At 46.0% G+C, this 21,066-nt stretch overlaps 1 protein-coding gene across 1 annotated transcript; it reads left to right on the top strand.

Moving 5' to 3' along the window:
- The first annotated feature begins 18,963 nt into the window (after positions 1-18,963).
- Bola1 (bolA family member 1) lies at positions 18,964-19,997 on the top strand. Its single transcript, XM_057793987.1, has 2 exons — positions 18,964-19,040; positions 19,325-19,997. The coding sequence occupies exon 2, from the start codon at positions 19,328-19,330 to the stop codon at positions 19,739-19,741; it is 414 nt and encodes a 137-aa protein (XP_057649970.1). The 5' UTR covers positions 18,964-19,040; positions 19,325-19,327; the 3' UTR covers positions 19,742-19,997.
- Positions 19,998-21,066: the final 1,069 nt, after the last annotated feature.

Below are 21,066 nucleotides of genomic sequence, written 5' to 3'. Positions count from 1 at the left end.
CAATGGGAGAGCAGAAGGTAGGCTCCATGCTTTACATCCTGCAGTACCGGAAATGACGGATTTTTTTTTTTAATTTACCAATCAATGAACGCCACATTAAAGCTCCCTATTTACACCAAAGAATTTTTAAAGTCAGAAGGCTTTCGCGGAGCTGTTTATTTTAGTATGGTAACTTATAAAGGTTTAGAGAAACCACCACCATCACCCTTCAAGAGCACAGAAAGCCACTCCCCTCAAAAGTATTGGGTTTTTTTCCCCCTGAAGCATTAAATTACTCCAGTCTAACCTTCCCTGTCTCATAGGCAGGCTCTGTAAAAGAACTAACGAAGCTGCCTCCCTTCCCCTTCCTTAGTCTTGTCTGTGGCTCGCCCAGGCCCCATCTCTTTGCTCTGAATCGTTTGACCGAGGATTAGATGAGATTGCCAGTCTCTGACCTCTAGGAGGCGCCTGTCGCCACCATACTTGTTTCCCCCAGCTTTCAAGATGTATCCCTCTTTTCATCTCTAATCCCATTTTCTTTACCCTGTTCCTGTTCTCTCCCCTCGTCTAAATTCACAAGTTTAGCAGAACTATCCTATCCCCAGCTCTTAACTCTGTCAAGCTTCCTGCTAATCCAGACTCGTTTACCTCAGACGGCTGTATCAATCAACGCTTACCAGATATTTAGCCCGTTTGTCTCAACGAGCATCTTATGGCATCTGAACGTGAACTCCGCTTTCCTTTGCCCTCCCCCACGAATTGCACACACAGACTTTCAGGTACCAAGATAGACTCTGATCTCGTCTTTGTCACAACACTGTATCCTGACATTTACTTCCTTAACATCAATCCGCCCTTGTCCACTTCACTTTCCTCCCTAAGATTTCAGCGACAAGCCCGAAGGAATAGTTTTGTCTGCAGACTCTAGCTTAAACAGTCGTCCCCATCCCCACCCCTGCCCCAGCACTTTTCCTTTACACTCTCTGGAAACCCTCTGTTTCTTCCTTCCTAGTGTCTCCTCCGGCCCCTGCCTAGCAAAAACCCTTGCCCTTTTCTTGGTAACCCTGTGAAGACGGTATGCTTATGAAGAAAACAATAGAGTTCAATTCTACCTTTTTAGCGCTCTTCTAATATTCATTTTCATCCTTTTGGGGGGGATATTTATTTTTGTTTTATGTGTGTGGGTGTTTTGTCTGTGCCTGGTGCTAGTGATAGGCAAGGCCTCGACTCTCCCGGAACAAGAACTGCAGACTGCTGTTAGCCATCTTGTGGGTGATGAGCATGGAAGCTAAGTCCTCTGGAAGACTAGGCAGTGTTCTCCATGGCTGCTGAGCCACCTCTCCAGCCCCTCACTGGCGTTTATTGAATGTGCGCCACTGGCCAATAAACGATACTGGTCATTAACACTAGTACAAATGAAATGTCTAGAAATGGCAGCGGGCTAGTTAATTATGCGAATTAAGTTAGTTAATGTTAGCTATATGCAGAAATTAGTCCGAGGGAAGATGTCACATACTTGGGGAATGACCAAATCTAGTCATAGGGCTTGAGGTCACAAGTCTAACCCCAGCATTTAGAATTCCTGAGGTATGAAGATTGCCGGGAGTTCAAGACGAGCCTGTGCTAGTCTTGAACAGGGTTTCTCGCCGGGTGGTGGTGGCGTGTGTCTTTAATCCCAGCACTTGGGAGACAGGCAGGTGGATCTCTTTGAGTTCAAGGCCAGCGTGGTCTCCAAGAGCTAGTTCCAGGACAGGCTCCAAAAGCCACAGAGAAACCCTGTCTCAAAACACAAAAAACAAGCCGGGCGATGGTGGCGCACGCCTTTAATCACAGCACTCAGGAGGGAGAGGCAGGCAGATCTCTGTGAGTTCGAGACCAGCCTGGTCTACAGAGCTAGTTCCAGGACAGGCTCCAAAGCCACAGAGAAACCCTGTCTCAAAAAAACAAAAAAAAACAAAAAACAAAAAAAAAACAAAGAAAGCAAAAGACAGGGTTTCTCTGCATAACAGCTCTGGCTGTCCTGGAACTCACTCTGTAGACCAGGCTGGTCTTGAACTCACAAAGATCCACCTGCCCCTGCCTCTCGAGTGCTGGGATTAAAGGCATGTGCCACCACCACCCAGCCACAAAATTTAAAAAAAAAGAAGTCAAAAAAAAAAGAAGTCAATGAAGGTGTTTCCTCAGTAAGTGAAATGTAACATAATTCAGAAAATAATCCTAACCCCTTTTTTTGATTTCATTTCATTTTAGAAAGTGAATGAGTTCACAGAATTCGCAGGTGGCATTTTGATGGGAATATGTTGTATTTCTCCAACATTAAGAATATATAGAGAGCCCAGAAAGACAATTATCACATGTACTCACTCATAAGTGGCTTTTAGAAATAAAACAAAGAAAACCAGCCTACAATTCACAATCCCAGAGAACCTAGACAACAATGAGGACCCTAAGAGACATACATGGATCTAATCTACATGAGAAGTAGAAAAAGACAAGATCTCCCGAGTAAATTGGGAGCATGGGGACCATGGAAGAGGGTTGAAGGGGAGGGGAGAGGAAGGGAGGGGAAAGCTCAATAAAATCAATTTTAAAATCTAATTTAAAAAAATAGAGAGAGAGAGAGCACTCACTGCTCTTGGAGAAGAATTGGGTTCAGTTCCAAGCACCCACACAGTGACTTGCAACCATGTGTAACTCAAGTATCAGGGGATCCACACTCCCCTCTTCTGACTGTGGGCACCAAGAAATATATCCAAGCAAACAAAACAGTCTACACAATAAACAAATCACTGGGCAGTGGGGTGCACGCCCTTAAGAGGCAAGTGGATCTCAGGATGAGTTTCAGGTCAGCCTGGTCTACACAGAGAGACCTTGTCTCAGGAAAGTGGAACTCAGAGGTTGAGAAAGGAGAGCCTGCTATGGGAATTTACCTAATGCTGAGGTCATGCTTACTTTGCAAACTGCTCATAAATTTCCGGAGTATTTTGTTAGCATAGAAAACCATTCCACTATGCAAGTTCTAACAGTATCAACTTTTAAGACATTGGGGGCTAAGAACAAAACCTAGACAACAGGGAACACTGCCACAGAGCCCTGGTACCCTATAAGGCCCTGCTTGATGGGCCAGTGAACCCCATTCCTTGGACCTCTGGATTTCTTTTCAGTGACCTGTGTTATGAAGAAGGCTAAAGGGAAAGCAGAACCCAATGAGCCCCGTGCTAGAGGCTACCTACAAAATGGGTATAACTTTCTGTTTCACAGATAAAAAGGGGCTTGGGGATTTAGGCACTTGCTGAAGATCACATTAGTTATTCACTAACCCAAGCTTCTCAGACTCAAAGAGCATGCTCCTCATGGCTTCATAATCTTTCACTCACCAGACCCTGGACAGAATGAAGTTGTCAGCTTCACAGCTCGGATGGAAAGGTGTCCTGGCGGCTGAGAGCCCAAAGAATCCCACAAAGTCACACTGCACATATTGGGAGGGATAAAACCAGGAGGTTGGCTGCCTCTTCCGGGTGAGAAACAGCAGCAAACTGAACTGAATACAGGGCTTATAATGGAGTTTCCAGGGAAGGGGTGGGACTTTTCGGGTGATGCTTTCCAGGGTGGCGATTGGTTAATTATCTGTGCCCATTCAGATCACTGAACACCATCTTTTCAGGACCACAGCTTCCCAGTATTCCCCAACACAGTGGATCAGCAAGTCTCCAGGCCATGACCCATGAGCCTTGATTCCATGACAACCTAGAGTGTGTCAGGCCTTCACTCCCGTTCTTCTCACCCACAATATGTACACTCCTCACACTAGCCAGAGTTGTCACTGAAGTAAATATTTTCATTCTTTTTTTTCTTTTCCTTCTTTGTGATTCTGTTATGGGTCTGGGGTCATCCAGAGATTGACCAGTCTGACCGTTAATAAATTTTGACAAAAAAGATGCTTTTATTCAAATATTTGCACCAAGTCTACACCCAGGACTCCAGCCACCTTCACCAGGGCTTCATAGATGTCGCAGACTATTTGTTCAACTATGCAAAGATGTGTTACCTTTGTTGAACAATGAAAAGATGTGTTGTGCTGGGCGGTGGTGGTGTACTCCTTTAATCCCAGCACTTGGGAGTCAGAGGCAGGGGGATCTCTGTGAGTTCGAGACCAGCCTGGTCTACAGAGCTAGTTCCAGGACAGGCTCCAAAGCCACAAAGAAACCCTGTCTCGAAAAACCAAAAAAAAAAAAAAAAAAAGAGCTACAGAGAAACCCTATCTCAAAAAGAAAAAATGTGTTACATTTGTTTAACAGTGAATAGATGTGTTTCATTTGTTTATGCTGTGGAATATTTGTTTAACTATGTGAAGATGTGTTGATGTTTTACCTTGCCTGCCTAAGGTACCTGACTGGTCTAATAAAAAGCTGAATGGCCAATAGCGAAGGAAGAAATGTCGGAGGGACTTCTGAATGGGGAGAGTAAGTAGGAGGAATTTAGGCTTGGGGGAAGAAAGAAAAAGAGATGCCAGGAAGATGCCAGGGAGATGCCAGGGGCCAGCCAGACAAGGAGGGAAGAAGCAGGAGAGTGGAACATGCAGAATGAGAGAAAGGTAAAAAGCCCCAAGGCAAAATGCAGATGAATATAAACAGGTTAAATTAAGCTAAAAGAACTAGTGGGACAAGCCTAAGCTAAGGCTGAGAATTCATAATTAATAAGCCATCTCCACATCTTTATGTGGGAGCTGGTTGGCAGCCCAAAGACAATTTTAACTACATATATAAGCAAAGAACATCATGTTACATTCTGGTTACATGCAAGCAGAAGGTTGCATTCTGATTTGCAAGGTCTTGATTATCTGGAACAAAACAAGCTTTTGTTTACAGAAGCAGAAACCATAAATAACCTTATTACAAGATCAGACAAATACAGAAACAACCCTTAGCAGCCCTTAGCATTTAGAAAGTTCCAGTTTTGCTTTATAGGTCTCTTAAGCACAGTAATTTTAAAGTTGGCATCACAATTCCTTTTTGACCATATGCTTTCTCTTTGTGTGGCTTCACACACACCCCATGCACACTCACCTATCCCATTAATTGCATTTCATCTTCAATAACCCCTGGCTAAGGGACACCTCTAGTATACTTCCCAAGTGCTAAGATTAGTGGACAAAACTTTAATGAGAAACAAAAGCATTACTTACACTCAAAATACAGTGGTCCTTTCTAGCCTAAAAGAAAAGCATCCCAAGATACTCAGTGATACCTGCGACCTCAGATAATGCAAACCCTCTGTACCCAGTCATCCCTCGAGGGATGGGTTCCCGTGTGGCTACCAGCACTGCAGTGGCATATGTTGAAATAGGAGCGGCGGGGCTGCTTCCCATCGCCACCCGGCTAGCTTTACCCGAAATAATTACATGGAAACTGTATTTTTTTAATTACTGCCTGGCCCATTAGTTTCAGCCTCTTATTGGCTAGCTCTTATATATTGATCTAACCCATTTTTAATATTCTGTGTAGTACCACGAGTTGGCTTACCAGGAAAGATCTTAACCTGCGTCTGTCTGGAGTGGGAGAATCATGGCGACTCCTTGACTCGGCTTTTTTTTCCCAGAATTCTGTTCTGTTTATTCCACCCACCTAAGGGTTGGTCTATCAAGTGGGCCTAGGCAGTTTTTTTATTAATTAACCAATGAAAGCAACAGATTAATACAAGACCCACCTCCATCATTTCCCCTTTTTTTGTTTAAACAAAAAAGAAAGGCTTTCATTTTAACATAGTAAGATTACATATAGCAAAACAGTTATCAAGCAAGAATTACAGTTACAATATTTATATCTATTTTATCTTTTATCATAACTAAGGAAAACTATAACTATAACTAACCATTCTTTAACTCCATCAAAGACTCCAGAAGGATATAATATTACCTAAGCAAACAAGAGATCCAAAACTCTAGAAATGACAGAGACATCTCACTGCCTGGACAGTCACCCAAAGTTCTTTTGTACTGTTGGGGCATCCTATGAAATGGTATTCTATTTTGTCATTTGCTTTGCAGTGCTAGTGGTGAAACCTAGGGCTGGGTGCATAGTAGTGTAGTGTAGCAGTTTCTTCCGTGACTGATACTTCCCATCTTGAAGGGAAACTCTTAAGACAGAAAATAAACTCAAAATAGCTTCAGGAAGTCCCTGAAGATGAGCAGAGTCACTAGGTCCCTCCATCCCTAGGAGTAAACAGTAAAGACTGCAGAGAGTGCAGAGATGCACTCAGAGATGCCCAGCTACGAAACCTGAAACATCAGGCCAGCTGCCTGGAAGAAGCAGAAACCAGCCGAGCTGCCTGGAAGAAGTATAGACAACTGAGTCACTTGCTCTTCAACCTCTTGAACTTCCTATAGGCTGTGCAGTGTGCTCCAAGTCCCCAGCTTTATGAGCTCTCATTGATGCTGGAGTGGGCTTGGATGATGAAGCTGTCTTTAGTCATTTCTGCTCATGTAAGTAACTCCTCACCCACATTCCTATAAGTAATCCCAATAAAACTCATTGGTTCACCAAGTTGTACTTTGATGATCTCATCACATTGGTCTGTCTTGGGCTCCCTGTCTGGGGTGAGTAGATGTTTGTCTCCCCAGAGGTAACGACTACCTAGTATGAAACCAAAACAGGAGCCACATTGTTATTAAGTCTCCATACTTTACAAGAAAAAGTTTGTTTCTTAAGCCTAATGTATCCTGCAAACCATGTTTTTCAACCTGCACTGAACTTGTGACCCCATGATATATACCCACTTCTTTGCCTTCCTAACTCCTCGACCTGTGATATGTTATTGCCTACGAAAATGTATCTTCCCAGACACCTTGATAGCTCCCCTTCCGTGTGATATATTCTCCCACTTTTTTTTTGAGACAGGGTTTCTGCCAGTGCCAGAGGAGCAGCGGGCGGCAATTGAAGGTGTCAGCCCACCAGGAAGCAAATCTCTGATGGGTGAGTCTTGGATAGGCAAGACCCCAAGACCACAGGCTCCAGAGTGTCTTTTGCTTCTGCTGTGCCTTTACATGTTTATCTTTCTCTGGTATCTGGCATGGTGTGAATGGGTGTGGGGAGATCCTCACTGCCTGTAATGGAGTGTGTTTATCTCGTGGAAATATCCCATTCTACTGGGCATTTTTACCTGTGGTAAATTATTATGAAGATGATTTCCTCCTAAGCTGTACTGTCTCATTGATAATAATAATGTTAGTATAAATAGAGTTTTGATGACTGAAAATAAATGCAGGGAAGGGTCATACAGCTAGGGCCTATGAGCTCACCTAAGGAGCTGTATAGATAACAGTTCAGGTTAATATTAAGGAAAAGAGTTGAGTCCTAGGAGCCAGACTGGGTCGAACTCTTTTAATCTTTATGTTAAAAGATGCATTCATGGGTTTGGGTGTACATCACAGCTGAAACAAAGCCTTAGAACGACCTCAGGTTAGATTAAGATATTTTGGGCAGGCTCCAAAGCTACACAGGGAAACCCTGTATAGAAGAAAAAAAAAACATTTTTTTTTATAATAGTTTTGAGGTTAGGGACTAAAAAGCAAAGCAGCCCAATTATTACTAGCTGATGTACTTTCCCTCAGAGTATTGGTTGGTAATCAAAGATGATGATTACCTTGGGCGGTGGTGGCGCACACCTTTAATCCCAGCACTCGGGAGGCAGAGGCAGGCGGATCTCTGTGAGTTCGAGGCCAGCCTGGTCTACAAGAGCTAGTTCCAGGACAGGCTCCAAAACCACAGAGAAACCCTGTATAGGGGAAAAAAAAAAGATGGTGAATATCCTTGTACCCATTTCTGTCCTCAATCTCCTGAGATAAAAACAAATGATGAGTGGGTGTGCACGCTAAAGACCTAAAGCAGAGCTGACTGATCGTTTCTCATCTACAAAATTTGGGTTTGGGACTGGAGAGATGGCTCAGTGGTTAAGAGCACTGGTTACTCTTCCAGAGGACCTGAGTTTAATTCCCAGCAACCACATGGTGGCTCACAACCATCCATAAAGATCTGGTGCCCTCTTCTGGTCTGCAGGTAGACATATGGGCAGAACACTGTATATGTAATAAATAATGTTTTTAAGAAAAAAATTAGGTTTGTGATTCCTTTAAGATTCCTTATAAGAAGTACAAAAAGACAAGATCTCCTGAGTAAATTGGGAGCATGGGGAATCATGGGAGAGGACAGAGGGGGAGGGGGAAGGAAGGGAGGAGAATGGAGAAAAAATATATAGCTCAATAAAACAATATAATGAATGAATGAATGAATTTTAAAAGATTCCTTATAAGATTATCTTTCAAGATAGACAATAAGATGATTGGTCCTTTTTTTGTAACCATAAAAACACAGCCTGCCAGTAAAAGAATATCTTGCTTGCTTACATTCTGTTAATCTAAACAAGTTGCTTGAGTGTATATATGGGTTCCTGGGACAACTTGTTTTTAGCTTGTACTACATAAAATGTTAAATCATGTAAGGGAAATGAAACCATGTATTCATTGTAATCATTCACTTGAAAAATAGAACATACCACACTATAATTTCTATATTGCCTGAAAGATTTTGTTGGGGAATATAAATTGTAGAGGAAAAATAGTCAGAATACAGAACACAGAATAAAGACCACAGAAGAATGAAACCATCCAGAGAGTGTGTTGCCACATCCAGGACTGTCTCGCCTGTGTGACAAAATGCTTCTCAGGTGGTGGCTGTCTCAAAATGAGGGGTTCGTGAATCCCAAAGCTTGGCCCCCGGCGGTTCCCTGGCAGTCTGCTCGAGTTGAGGTGCCTGATCAGCCTCAACGACCTCGTTCACTTTGTTCCTGGCAGTAGTTTCTTGCATTGGCTCTGCTATCTTTTTCTTCTGTTCTATTTTTCTCTTGACAAAAACTTAATCTGTTCAAGGAACCAGGAAGCATTTCCAACGGCTCCTTGAATACGGAGGAACTGATGCGTCAGTCCCCTCCCTTGATTCAGGCCATTAATGTTATGATTAAAACTCCAGCTCGCTCTCTAGGGGAATTTACAGATACCCTAGAACAGAAAGAGCTCATGATAGGAGATTTGGTAGAAGATGGGTAAATTATGAAGGAAAATGTATGGAATGGCATGAGTTACCATTTATGGAGAGGCTAGCCAGAATGAGAAACCCCTGGTGCATTTTAGATAGGAAAGAAAGGCAGGCTATTCTTGATAACATGAAGCCAGCCATTCAATATTGGAACAAACCCTGGGGGTGGAATCCTGAAGAATGGTGTTTGGGTCACCTTGGTTACCTTGAGGGCAGATATGATTTCGGGCCATGAGAAAGCACAGTTAGTTAGTGGTGTGAGACGAATTTCAAAGAAAAGCTCTGCCCACCTGGCCCTGACCACAAGACTTGCTGAGAATAATCAATTGTCTGTAATCATTTTTCTATGTAAGCTTTTATGTCTGCCAACTTCCTTCTGTAATCTCTTAAAAGTGATGCTTGAATTTTAGTAAAGTTGCAGCAGATTCAAATCTCATTAGAGTTGTGTCTGTCTGTCATTCGCCGAATCCTGGGTTCTCCTAAGCCTTCACCCCTGTTCTCCCTCGGTCTTCGATCTCCAAGAGAGTCAGTCCGCGGCAGTGCGTGCGTGTCCTTTCCCTTACACCCTCCCTTAAAAAAAGGCCTTCTGAGCCCTGTGCTGCTGGAAGCTGCCCCCTCAGGCAGCAAAAGGTGTCTCTGTGTAGCCTTGGCTGTTCTGAAACTCGCTCTGTAGACCAGACTGCCCTTGAACTCACAGAGATCTGCCTGCCTCTGCCTCCCAAATGCTAGGATTAAAGGCGTGTGCAATAACCACCATCTCTCTGCACTCATTTTTATTGCCTCCCTTCTAACCGCCAACGGTCCCTGTACCTGTTCTCTACCCCACTTATCTGCCCCACAGGCAGCCTTGAGCCCCGAGTCCCCCACTCTTCTGTCCAGGTGCTAACAGCCAAATATCTCGACAGCTGTTGTCTGTCAACCTTAACTCTTCCTCATAAAAGGGACCTCAAAAGGCAGGGAAGGGCTGTACTCTGAAATCTGGAGTTAAGGGGAGGCAGTCATGTGACCAGTCCCTTGTGCACCTTTAAATGTAGCTTGCTTTCATCAGACAGCCGTGGAATTGGTTTGTTCTCAAGTCTAACTTTATACGTCATCCATCAGAGAGGAGGGAGCTTCAGTTGAGATAATGCCTCATAAGACTGGGCTACAGGCAAGCAGGTAGGGCCTTTTCTTAATTAGTGATTGATGGGGGAGGGCTCAGCCCATATGGGTGGTGCCATCCTCATGCTGGTGGTCCTGAGTTCTGTAAGAAAGCAGGTTGAGCAAGCCATGAGGAGCAAGCAAGCCAATAAACAGCACCCTCCACGGCCTCTGCGCCAGCTTCTGTCTCCAGGGTCCTGCCCTGTTAGAGTCCCCATCCTGACTTCCTTTGATGATGAACACTGATGTGGAAGCATGAGCCAAATCAGCCCTCTCCTCCCCAGTTACGTGGGTCATGGGTTTCGTCAGGGCACTAGCAACCCTGACTAAGACGCCCTGCTAAGGCAGGAGAAGCCTGTCACAGAGCAGCTAACCAAGCACGTTAAGCTGACCTGTATTACTAACCCTTTTTGTTATTTTTAAGACAGGAACTCACTTAGTTGCCCAGGCTGGGCTTGAAATCAGTATGTAAGTCAGGCAAGCCTTGAATTTGAGATCCTCCTGCCTCAATCTCTTGAGTAGCTGGGATTCTAGGCCTAACACCAGGCCCAGTTCTCAGATTTGGATGCAATCTGTTTACTTTAAGTCATCTCTAAAATTACTTTCAATGCCTAATACTACGTAAGTGTCATGGAAACTGCTGTTATACTCTGTTGCTTGGAGAAGAAAAAAATCTGTAACTGGTCAATATAAATGTAGTTTTTAGTTTGTCTGGGTTTTGTTTGTTTGTTTGTTTGTTTTCAAGAGAAAGTCTCTCACTGCCAGGATATGGTAGCACACATCTTTAATCCACAACTGGGAAGGCAGAGGCAGATTGATCTCTGTTCAAGACCAGCCTGGTCCACTTAGCAAGTTCCAGGACAGTCAAGGTTACACAGAGGAAGAAAAGTCTCTCATTGTCTCACTGCATAGCCCTGGCTGGCCTGGAACTTGTAACATAGACCAGGGTAACTGGCCCTGAACTAACAGAGATCTACCTGCCTCTGCCTACCCAGTGCTGGCATTAAAGGTGTGCCACCATACCCAGCTTTATATACATACACACACACTCACACACACACACACACACACACACACAGAGAGAGAGAGAGAGAGAGAGAGAGAGAGAGAGAGAGAACCTTTCTTGAATAAAGTTCAACTTTTCTTTCTTTCTGACTGGTCCCAAAATTCTTTTCTACAGCATAAATCAAATATCCTAACTTAACACTGAAAGGCTTTTACGCCCTGATAAACCTTTCTGCCGACACAATATCCAAATCAGAACAAATCAACCCAAATTAGAAAAAGTCCAGGTTTAATGGGTGCTAGTGCTCCCGAGCCAAGTCCAGGAAAACATGGAGAGGGAAAAGGAAAACTGGGAAGACCATGTGTTTGTTCTCTGGGGGTGCAGTTTAATAGCCTGTGGGAGTGGTCTTGACCCCCTCTAGGGAGGGGTCACCATTTGGTAGCTTTCTCCGAGGTAGAGTCTGGACTGAGGCAACTCCCAGGGGAGGGGGCTTAGGGTGGAAAGTTCCACCCTAACATTTTAGAAGGGATACCAGAGTCTGGGGTAAAACTTCCAACCAAACATCCCAGACTCCTTGGATATAGGGGTGCCAGGGGGTGGGGTGACACTTCCAACCAAATAAACATGAGTAAAAGTTAGAACAGCCCCAGACTACTCCAGGTGGCAACATAAGGCTGGGTCTCCAGCTCCCACTGACAGTCCCAGCCACTCAGAAGACTGAAACAGGATTGTTCTGAGCTCAGGAGTTTGATACTAGCCTGAGCAACATCCCAAAGCTCCATCTCAAGGAAAATAGCCACATTCTGAAAGACTAAGCTGAAGGACCAGTCCGGAATATTGAAGACGAAAAAGACAACAGCAGAGCAACTGCTGGTAGGGGGTAAGGATCGTGGGACTCTGTCTAATCATTTTCCTTCTGGTTGTTATGTACCAAAATATCTGGGTTTTAAATGTATTGGTAAAACCCTGGAACCTCCAGAAAAACAGAACCGAGAGAGAGAGAGAGAGAGAGAGAGAGAGAGAGAGAGAGAGAGAGAGAGAGAGAGAGAGAGAGAGAGAGAGAGAGCGCAGGGTAGGGGACATACAGGGAACCGCAGGTGCGCAGACGGGAATCACCGGAACACTTCCATCTCAAGGCCATCGTCACAGCGTGTGTCTTGCCCTGGGACGGCTGGTGCTCTCCATTTCTACTGCCATCTGGGTCCAGGCTGAGACAGGGCAGCTAAAAAAAGGGAAAATTCAGGGGACATAAGAAGGAAAAGGAGGCCCGGGCGGTGGTGGCGCACGCCTTTAATCCCAACACTCGGGAGGCAGAGGCACGTGGATCTCTGTGAGTTCGAGGCCAGCCTGGTCTACAGAATGAGTGCCATGTGGAGGCAACATTCCTTTTAGACGGAGGAGACAGACGTTGAGAAGCTGTGTCAAAGCTCTTGCTTTAGAACTCCAACTCTCTTCAGACTAGCTCACCCTGAAGTTCTTTTCTGTGGCGGCACAGAAGAATCCCAGCTGAATCGGAGGGAAGGGTCCTGATAAGAAGGCAGGCTGCTGCAAGAGACAGCAGAGACCGTGCCCACGCTCCCTGACAAAGCCATCTCTCTCACAAGGGCAGCTGCATCGACCTCCCCGCTGGCCTCCCACTTTCATTTCTTGCCTCTCTTAGAATCCATTTTCACACTGCAGACAGTGATCTCCGCAGAATGGAGATCTGGAGCCCAGTAAGTGAACCACACCATTGTTGGCCGCATTTCCACAGATTCAGCATTGCACGGGACACTGTCTTCGTCTGTTTGTATTGCCACACCAAAATAGCACTGACTAGGGAATGTAGAAAGAATTTTTTTTTTTAAGTTCTAGAGACAGAAGACTAAGATCAAATAAATTGCCAATGGACTTAAGTCTGGTGAAGGCCAGTTCTCAGAGATGACGCTGTCCAGATATCTTTGCAGAAGGGATAAGGGAGTAGCCTTGCTTCCTCAAGCCCATTTCTAAGGCACTAGTCCATTCTGAGGGCAATGCCATCTTGGCCTCACCATTCCTAAAGCTTCACCCCGGGTCACTACTACAAGCGTTAAGATCCCACACGAGTGTTGAGGGTACAGTCAAAGCATGGCAAACACTGGTGAGAGGACAGGTAACCCAGACCACCAACTGGGTATTAGATAGACAGGCTGTGCGAATCTTCATTGCGGGAGCTGTGATAGCAGTATTTTAGGATGGCACCTGGTTCTTAGAGGACAAGTGGGTATATTTACAGCAACTACAGGTGAAAATAGTTTACACCCAGAAGCTGGGGAGGTGGATGACTCAGCAGTTAAGAGTTAGTACTGCTCTTGCGAAGGACCTGGGTTTAGTTGCCAGCACACGCTTTAGCTTGCAAGATTCCACCAGCTTCTCCTACGCTTCTCAGGCACCAGGCACTTACACATATTCAGCAAACACTTGTGCACATAAATTTAAAAAAACAAACAACTTTTTTTGCAATTGAAGTGATTCAGCAAAAATAATTATTTTATCATCATAATACACACATTCAAAGAGAGATATGAAACAATTCGAGCAAAATGTTGCTGGTAAAAAGCAAGGTGTGGTGACTCAGACCAATAAACCCAGCACTTAAAAGGCAGAGGCAGGAGGATGTCTGTGAATTCAAGGCCAGCCTGGTCTGCGCACTGAGTTCCAGGCCAGTCACGACTGCATAGTGAGACTGTCTCCAAAGGGTGGCGTGGGGCGGGGGGGGGGGGGGATAAAAGATCAGTGGATTTAGGTAAAAGGTAGAGATATTGTCTGCTATTATGCCAATACTGTAATTTTTCTGAAAGTTTTAACTGTCTCAGAAGCTAGGGAAAATGTCATTCCGTGTTAAATATCGTGAATCTAACAATCAGCGTTATGATTGTATAGCGGAATGTTGGTGCCCTCAGGACACCCAGGCTAGACCACACCAGGTCTGTAAAATTTCTTTTCAAATGACTTTAGCAAAACAAATTTATAAAAACATGTCTGAGGTGTACCTAAAGTACTTAAACATGTAAATGCATGTGTACGTGTACCAGTGTAAGAAACGGCGAGCCTAAGGCCGCTGAGCATAGAGGCACATGCCTGTCAACCCATCCAAGGAAGGTGAGGAAGGAGATTGTGAGTTCGAACCCAGCCAACCTGGGGTTATTTTATCAGTATCAGGCTTCAGGTCCCCAGCACACCCAGCTCAGACTGCACAGAAATCCACAAAACAAACAAAACAGCAACAAAAAGCAAATCTAGTAAAAAGGAGAAGGCATGGAAACCAAGGCTGGAAAGCAAACTGATCCAGGGTTTTCTCTGAGGCCCAGATGAAAGGCAAAGGGAACAGTAGTTGTGTTGCTGAGGGGCAGACTTGGCAAGGTCTGATCGGGACAGGAGCCAGGGCCTCAAAGTGAGGTAGTTTCAGTTCCTGGGAAAACGGCTCCTCCCACCCCCACCCCACCAAGAGCTGTGGTTATCAGTCCTGAGGCAGATGTCTCTGAGGTATCCTGTGTTCTTTAGCCAACGTGATCTGACTTAGCTCTCTTCTGGCCTTGGCCATATTCTTCTACAAACAGATGCTGTATTTCTTAATGAACTGGCTTGGCATGAGACCTGGTCTGTGCACGACCACCTAATCCTAGCTTTCTGTGTTCTCTACCTTCCCATCTCCTTAGGACTCATACCTCCCTCTCCCTACCCTCTCTCTCATCTGTTTTTGTTTTTTATCATTATTATGCATCTGGGGTGGGTTATGTAAATGAAGGTGCCTGCAAAGGCCAGAAGCAGTGGCCATGAGCTGCCTGCTGTGGGCTGGGTACAGGACCAGGTCCCCTGGAAGAGCAGAAAGTGCTCTTAACTACTGAGCTGCTTTCCAGGCCTAGGACTGAAATTTTTCAAAATGGAAATATATATGCTAAATATTATCATATATTTTATGTCATCTATTTATGTCATATATATGACATAAAATAAGCTTAAATTATATAGCACTTGAAAAAGTAACACCTTGTTACATTTCTAACTAAAACCATTAGCTCTCAACTGCCACCTAGGGGCTGAAGAGATAAAAGCACCCAGGAAAGCCATCTAGCAGGACCTGACCCCTGCCTCTTCTCCCCACTACTGCCCACTTGTTGGGTCCCATAGGGCGTGCAAATAATGGGGAGCAGACCACAGGAGTCTAGAAACCAGAAGCAAACTTTATTCCAATCACCGTGGGGAACAAGAAACTTCCAATTCTCTGTGGGCACAGGTCAGAGTTTGGGCTTCTGACACTGTGACAATGGAAACAGGTTTTGAGTTTCTTCTTATACTAAAAATCACTCCCAGAGATCCACCTGCCTCCGCCTCCCGCGTGCTGAGACTAAAGGCATGCGCCACCACTGTGCATCCCAGGATGCCTGCCTTTAAGGCGGAAAACGATTGTTAAACGTTAACAGTACCTAGCCTGGCAGTGGTGGCACACGCCTTTAATCCCCGCACTCAGGACACAGAGGCAGGTGGATCTCTGTGAGTTCGAGGCCAGCCTGGTCTACAAGAGGTAGTTCCAGAAAATCCAAAAAAAAGTAACTGTTAACTTCAATTCCCCAAAATATGTTACGGCTTGTAATTTTATATTCTGGTCTCTTCACACTCACTCAAACAGTACAGCAACAGTAAGGCCAATCAAGGAAAAACTGGCTCCTCTGATCAAGAAGATGGAACCTCTGTCTTGGGTGGAGCCCTAACATTCTGAACTACTCAGACATGAACTGAGAATCCGGTTAGGCTATTCCAGCACCTGGTCAGTGGATCCTGGGGAGGCAGGACCACCCTTAGAAAGCCAGGCTCAGCTGGGCAATGCTAGCCCAAGCAATCGGGAGGCAGAGAGAGGGTGTGGGATCTCTTAGTTCAAGGCCAGCCTTGTCTACAGAGTGAACTCCAAGGACAGGCAGTGATACACAGAGAAACCCTGTCTCAAACAAACAAACAAAAAAGTCAGGTTCACCTTAAGCCTTCTTAAAGACATAGGTGGAATAATTACCTCTTTAATGAGATGATATATATTTCCTTCCTCTACCTCCAACACACACACACACACACACACACACACATTAGTGTTAGTATTCAGGCATCTGTACTGGCCTGCCTTTGAGGTCCTGACAGGGTACGTCCTCAGCTGCACCCACTGAGAGCATCTCCTGTGCACATTCACTATGTTCCCTTTTAAAAAGGCTCTGCCCACCTCCCATCTCTCTCTCTCTCTCCCTCCCTCCTTCCCACCATTCTTGTCCCCAGGGACCGGTCTATGCCTCTTCTCTGTCCCCCTTTTGTCCCCTTCTCTCTCCTCTTCCAATAAATCTCCCATGTGAGCCCTCCTGGATGGCGTGACTCTCTCCTCTGCCATTTTTAAATAAATAACTACACTCAGGACGGCCCCGACTAGTAGCCATGAGGTTGTGTTGGTGTACAAATTGATACCATGACCGCTCCATGGAATGGTTTAGGGGGAGGTTTTTATTAGAGACATGAGAGAGAACAGCCAGGCCAACTGGAAGAGTCCAGAACAGAGAGAGAAGTAGACTGAACACGGCCAACAGAGTGGTCCTGGCAATGAGAGAAGCCAGAGCAGAGCAGAGAGAGGAGGAGGAGATGAGAGAGCAGAGAGATATCAACAAAGAGAGTGAGTAGCTGTTGGGGGGAGGGAAGTCCCCAGCTGGAGGGAGTTTAGGGTAGTGGGGAGGTTAGAAGACTTAGGATGCTAACTTGGAGGGAGCCTGGAGGCCAGCGTGGGCTTTGGTATGCTAAAAGGCACCACAGATTGGCACCCCATGTTGGGCACCAATTTGTTGTATGAGGCTGCTTGTGTGTTCCCGGCCACCCAGACTCCCAAAATAACTACACAGAAACTGTATTAATTAAATCACTGCTTGGCCCATTAGCGTTGGCTTTTTATTGGCTAACACAGCCATGTGGCTGTGGCTTACCAGATAAAGTTCCAGCATCTATCTCCAGCGGGGCTACATGTCTTCTCTCTACTATGCCTTCTTTCTCCCAGCATTCAGTTTAGTTTTTCCTGCCTATCTCTGTTCTGCCCTGCTATAGGCTCAAGTCTGCTTTCTTTATTCAGTAACCAATAAAAGCAACACAGACAAAAGGACTTCCCATGCCACAGCTCCTTCTCCATCACCATGTCTGCCTGTATGCCACCATGTCCCCCCCCCCGCCCGGCCCATGATGATAATGGACTAAACCTCTTTGAACTGTAAGCTGAAGATGGACACTAAAAAGACATCCCACACTAGTTCAGAACTGAGTGTAATAAAGAGTCATTTATTTAGGGGTAGACTCATAGTCCTCTGCTCGAATGGGTAACAGCAACCGAATTCCACCGATTCCTGCAGCTGGAAGAGAGAGGGAACACGCGTTTTTGGTTTTGTTTTTTGTTTTTACATCGGCATTTATAGTATAAGGCCACACCCAAGTGGGTCGGTACCTTAAAGGCTACTGGCTGTAGGATTTCTTACAGCAGTAAGCCACTCCAACTAAATGTGTTCCTCTCTAAGAGTCATCATGGTCATGGTGTCTCTTCACAGCAGTAGAAACCCTAACTAAGACACCAAGCTCCTTTAGTTCCCAAGTCTGGGTGTTACACTTGCAGTAAGCCGTGTTAGGCTCATCATACACGTGGTACAGTTTCACGGTGTCCCTCTCACTATTTCCCCAGTGCTCTGTAAACTCTGAGAGCAGGGCTTGTCTTTATTCGCCAGCCTCCAGCACTGGTCTGGCACATGATTCTGTGCTTAGGACATAGAATGGGCTTCCATTTTCTTGTATGTATAATAAATGATTGGGACCCATGGGTGTGACTGTTAGATTTAGAAGTACAAAGACAGAAGGTAGAACGAGACCAGAAACTGACCTCAACAGGTGAGCCTCTTTATCAGTGCACACCGAGAGGGACAGCCTGTCTCTCTCAGGTATGAAGGGGTCTGCGAGAGGAAAAAAATGCTCCTTGGGTCTCTGTATAGGGGTGACTGAGAGGTTTTGGAATGAGGAAGTTGATGTAGCTGTAGGGGCTACGTGAGGGTCTTCAGTTTCTTACCATGGGAAACAGGCTCTTCAACAGACATTTCCTCTGAGTTGTGACTGACCTGCTGAGCAAAGTCAGATGTCATCGCATAGGAATCCTGTTTTTACTTTGGAGGCACTCTATCATTGACACGGGACAGTAATCCCAGCATGTAGGAGGTAGACGCAGGAGGATCCGGAAATAACGGGCATTCTGGAGAGATGGAGGCCAACCTGGGCTGCATGAGACCTTGTTTTTTTTGTTTTTTTTGGGTTTTTTTTGTTTTTGTTTTTGTTTTGGTTTGGTTTTGGTTTTTGGTTTTTCGAGACAGGGTTTCTCTGTAGTTTTGGTACCCGTCCCGGAACTAGCTCTTGTAGACCAGGCTGGCCTCGAACTCCCAGAGATCCACCTGCCTCTGCCTCCCGAGTGCTGGGATTAAAGGCGTGTGCCACCACCGCCCGGCGAGACCTTGTTTTTAACTAATCAATTATAAAGGAATAAAACTATTTGAGTTACAAAACCAAGAAACAACAAATTCGGTGCATCGATTCCAAATTTGCAGAAAATCCTTTTATCCTTGTGTTTGCATTGCTTTGCTCAAATTCCGGACGTCGCAGGACTTGGCCTGTTGGGAGGAGCAAGGACTACAATTCCCATGAATCCTCTGGGTACTACGTAACTCCTGCCGGACGCAACCGGTACAGCTTTTTCTAGCTAGCTTTCCGACGCTTCGTAAAGCTGAGGCAACGCAGGCTCTGCAGCGAGTACAAAGGTACCCCCCTAGGGCCTGAAGTGGGTGTTAGGGCTCTGACTCAGCCAAAAGGACGAGGTTGCACATCCTCCATTTTTGCAGCTCCTAGCCATGCCTTCACAGTGCCCTTAGTGCCCAGCGCTCCGGTCGTTCGAACAATCGCCCTTGTCCCTCCGCTGCCGGCGTAGAAGCCGCGTTAATCCGCCACGCAGTGCAGAGGCGGTTTGGGGATGTGCCCATCTGGGGTGCGTTGGGGAGGATGTGTGGACCCAGCTCTCAGCCCTGCGCCTTTGGTCTCTCCGCAGCGGATGCTGAGAGCGCAGCTCTCCCGGTGCATGGTCTCCATGGCCACGCGCGCGTGTGTATCGCGGGACAGCACGGGATCGGCGGCTGGCGGGCCAGTGGAGGCCACCATCCGCGCCAAGTTGGAGCAAGCCCTGAGCCCCGAGGTGCTGGAGCTGCGCAACGAGAGCGGCGGTCACGCCGTCCCAGCAGGCAGCGAGACGCATTTCCGTGTGGCGGTGGTGAGCTCTCGGTTCGAAGGGCTGAGCCCCCTGCAACGGCACCGGTTGGTTCACGCGGCGCTGTCGGAGGAGCTGGCTGGGCCGGTACACGCACTGGCCATCCAGGCGAAGACCCCCGCCCAGTGGAGGGAGAACCCACAGTTGGACACTAGCCCCCCCTGCCTAGGTGGAAGCAAGAAAACTCGAGGGACCTCCTAATAACAGATTGGGAGAACAACCATCCGGATGGGCCGAATGAAAATAAACCACTAAATCACTACTACCTCATACCTTGATTTGTATGGACCGCTACCCTTTCTGCTAACATACACCATGCAGAGGTAAAGAAGCTCCTGGCCAGCGAAAGCTAAGCTAGAGAGAGCAGCTACTCACAACTGCCCTTGCTTGGGCTAGTCAAGAAGGGCTGCCCGGTTGATGAGTCGGAAAGGGCCATGAAAATAAAAGAGAAGCTGCCTCGCAGGGTCAAAGCCATGTTCTTGATATCTGTTATTGTAGTGTATGTGATGGGGGTACATGACACCAGGGCCCTCATGCAGAGGTCAGAGGACAACTCTTGGTAGTCTGGGGAATTGAGGTCTTCATCTTTACAAAGCTGTTAGGCCCCTACAGGCGTTTTTATGAGAAGAAAATTACGTGTAGACCAGAGAAGGGGTTCACGAAGAAGTGAAGTATTTGATTTTTACAAGTATACCAAGAGGCCGGGCGGTGGTGGCGCATGCCTTTAATCCCAGCACTCGGGAGGCAGAGGCAGGCGGATCTCTGTGAGTTCGAGGCCAGCCTGGTCTACAACAGCTAGTTCCAGGACAGGCTCCAAAGCCACAGAGAAACCCTGTCTCAAAAAAACAAAAACAAAAAAACCAAGGATACAAAGATTAAACCAGAAAGGAAGAAATCCCTGCATCTGAAACAGGAAAAGAACTGAAACACAGCCTAGTTTTTCAAGGGAAGTTGAGACGATGCTTAGAAGCAGCCTTTCAATGCCCTGTATGTGGGCAGTTATTAAAAGTTTCAGAGCCCCGTGTAGTGGTGCATGCTTTCAGTCCCAGTATGAGGAGCAGAAGCAGGCAGATCTCGTTAAATTCAAGGCCAGTCAGGGCTAAATAGTGAGGCTTGCCTCAAAAAAAGAAACAAAAAACATAATGTGGTTTGATTAAAGTAGCAATGGACTAGAGTAAAGGAATCAGGAGCAAGCTGCAGGGAGTAGGAATTCTGGAGAGACACTGCTTAAAACTGGGGGCTAGAGAGCTAGGTCAGCACTTTGGAGCACTTTCTGCTCTTCCAAGAATCCAGGTTTGCTTCCCAGCACCCACAACCCACCTAACAACTGCAATCGCAGGGTATCTAATGCCTCCTTCTGGCCTTGATGGGTACCAGGTACGTGTGCATATACCCATGTGCAAGCAAAACACTTGTGCACATAAGATGTATGTTTGTGTTACTTTTTGCAAGAATAACAAGGGCTCTTAACCCATAGAGTCACCTTTTTTTTTTTTTTAAAGAACAGCTTAGGGATCTTTATTTAT

Source organism: Chionomys nivalis, chromosome 18, assembly GCF_950005125.1.
Source record: "Chionomys nivalis chromosome 18, mChiNiv1.1, whole genome shotgun sequence".
Taxonomy (NCBI): domain Eukaryota; kingdom Metazoa; phylum Chordata; class Mammalia; order Rodentia; family Cricetidae; genus Chionomys; species Chionomys nivalis.
This window is presented reverse-complemented; position numbering and strand designations above follow the sequence as displayed.

Bases quoted from the DNA above. Each gene is read 5' to 3' on its own strand.
- Bola1 (XM_057793987.1), top strand. From the start codon at position 19,328: ATGCTGAGAGCGCAGCTCTCCCGGTGCATGGTCTCCATGGCCACGCGC.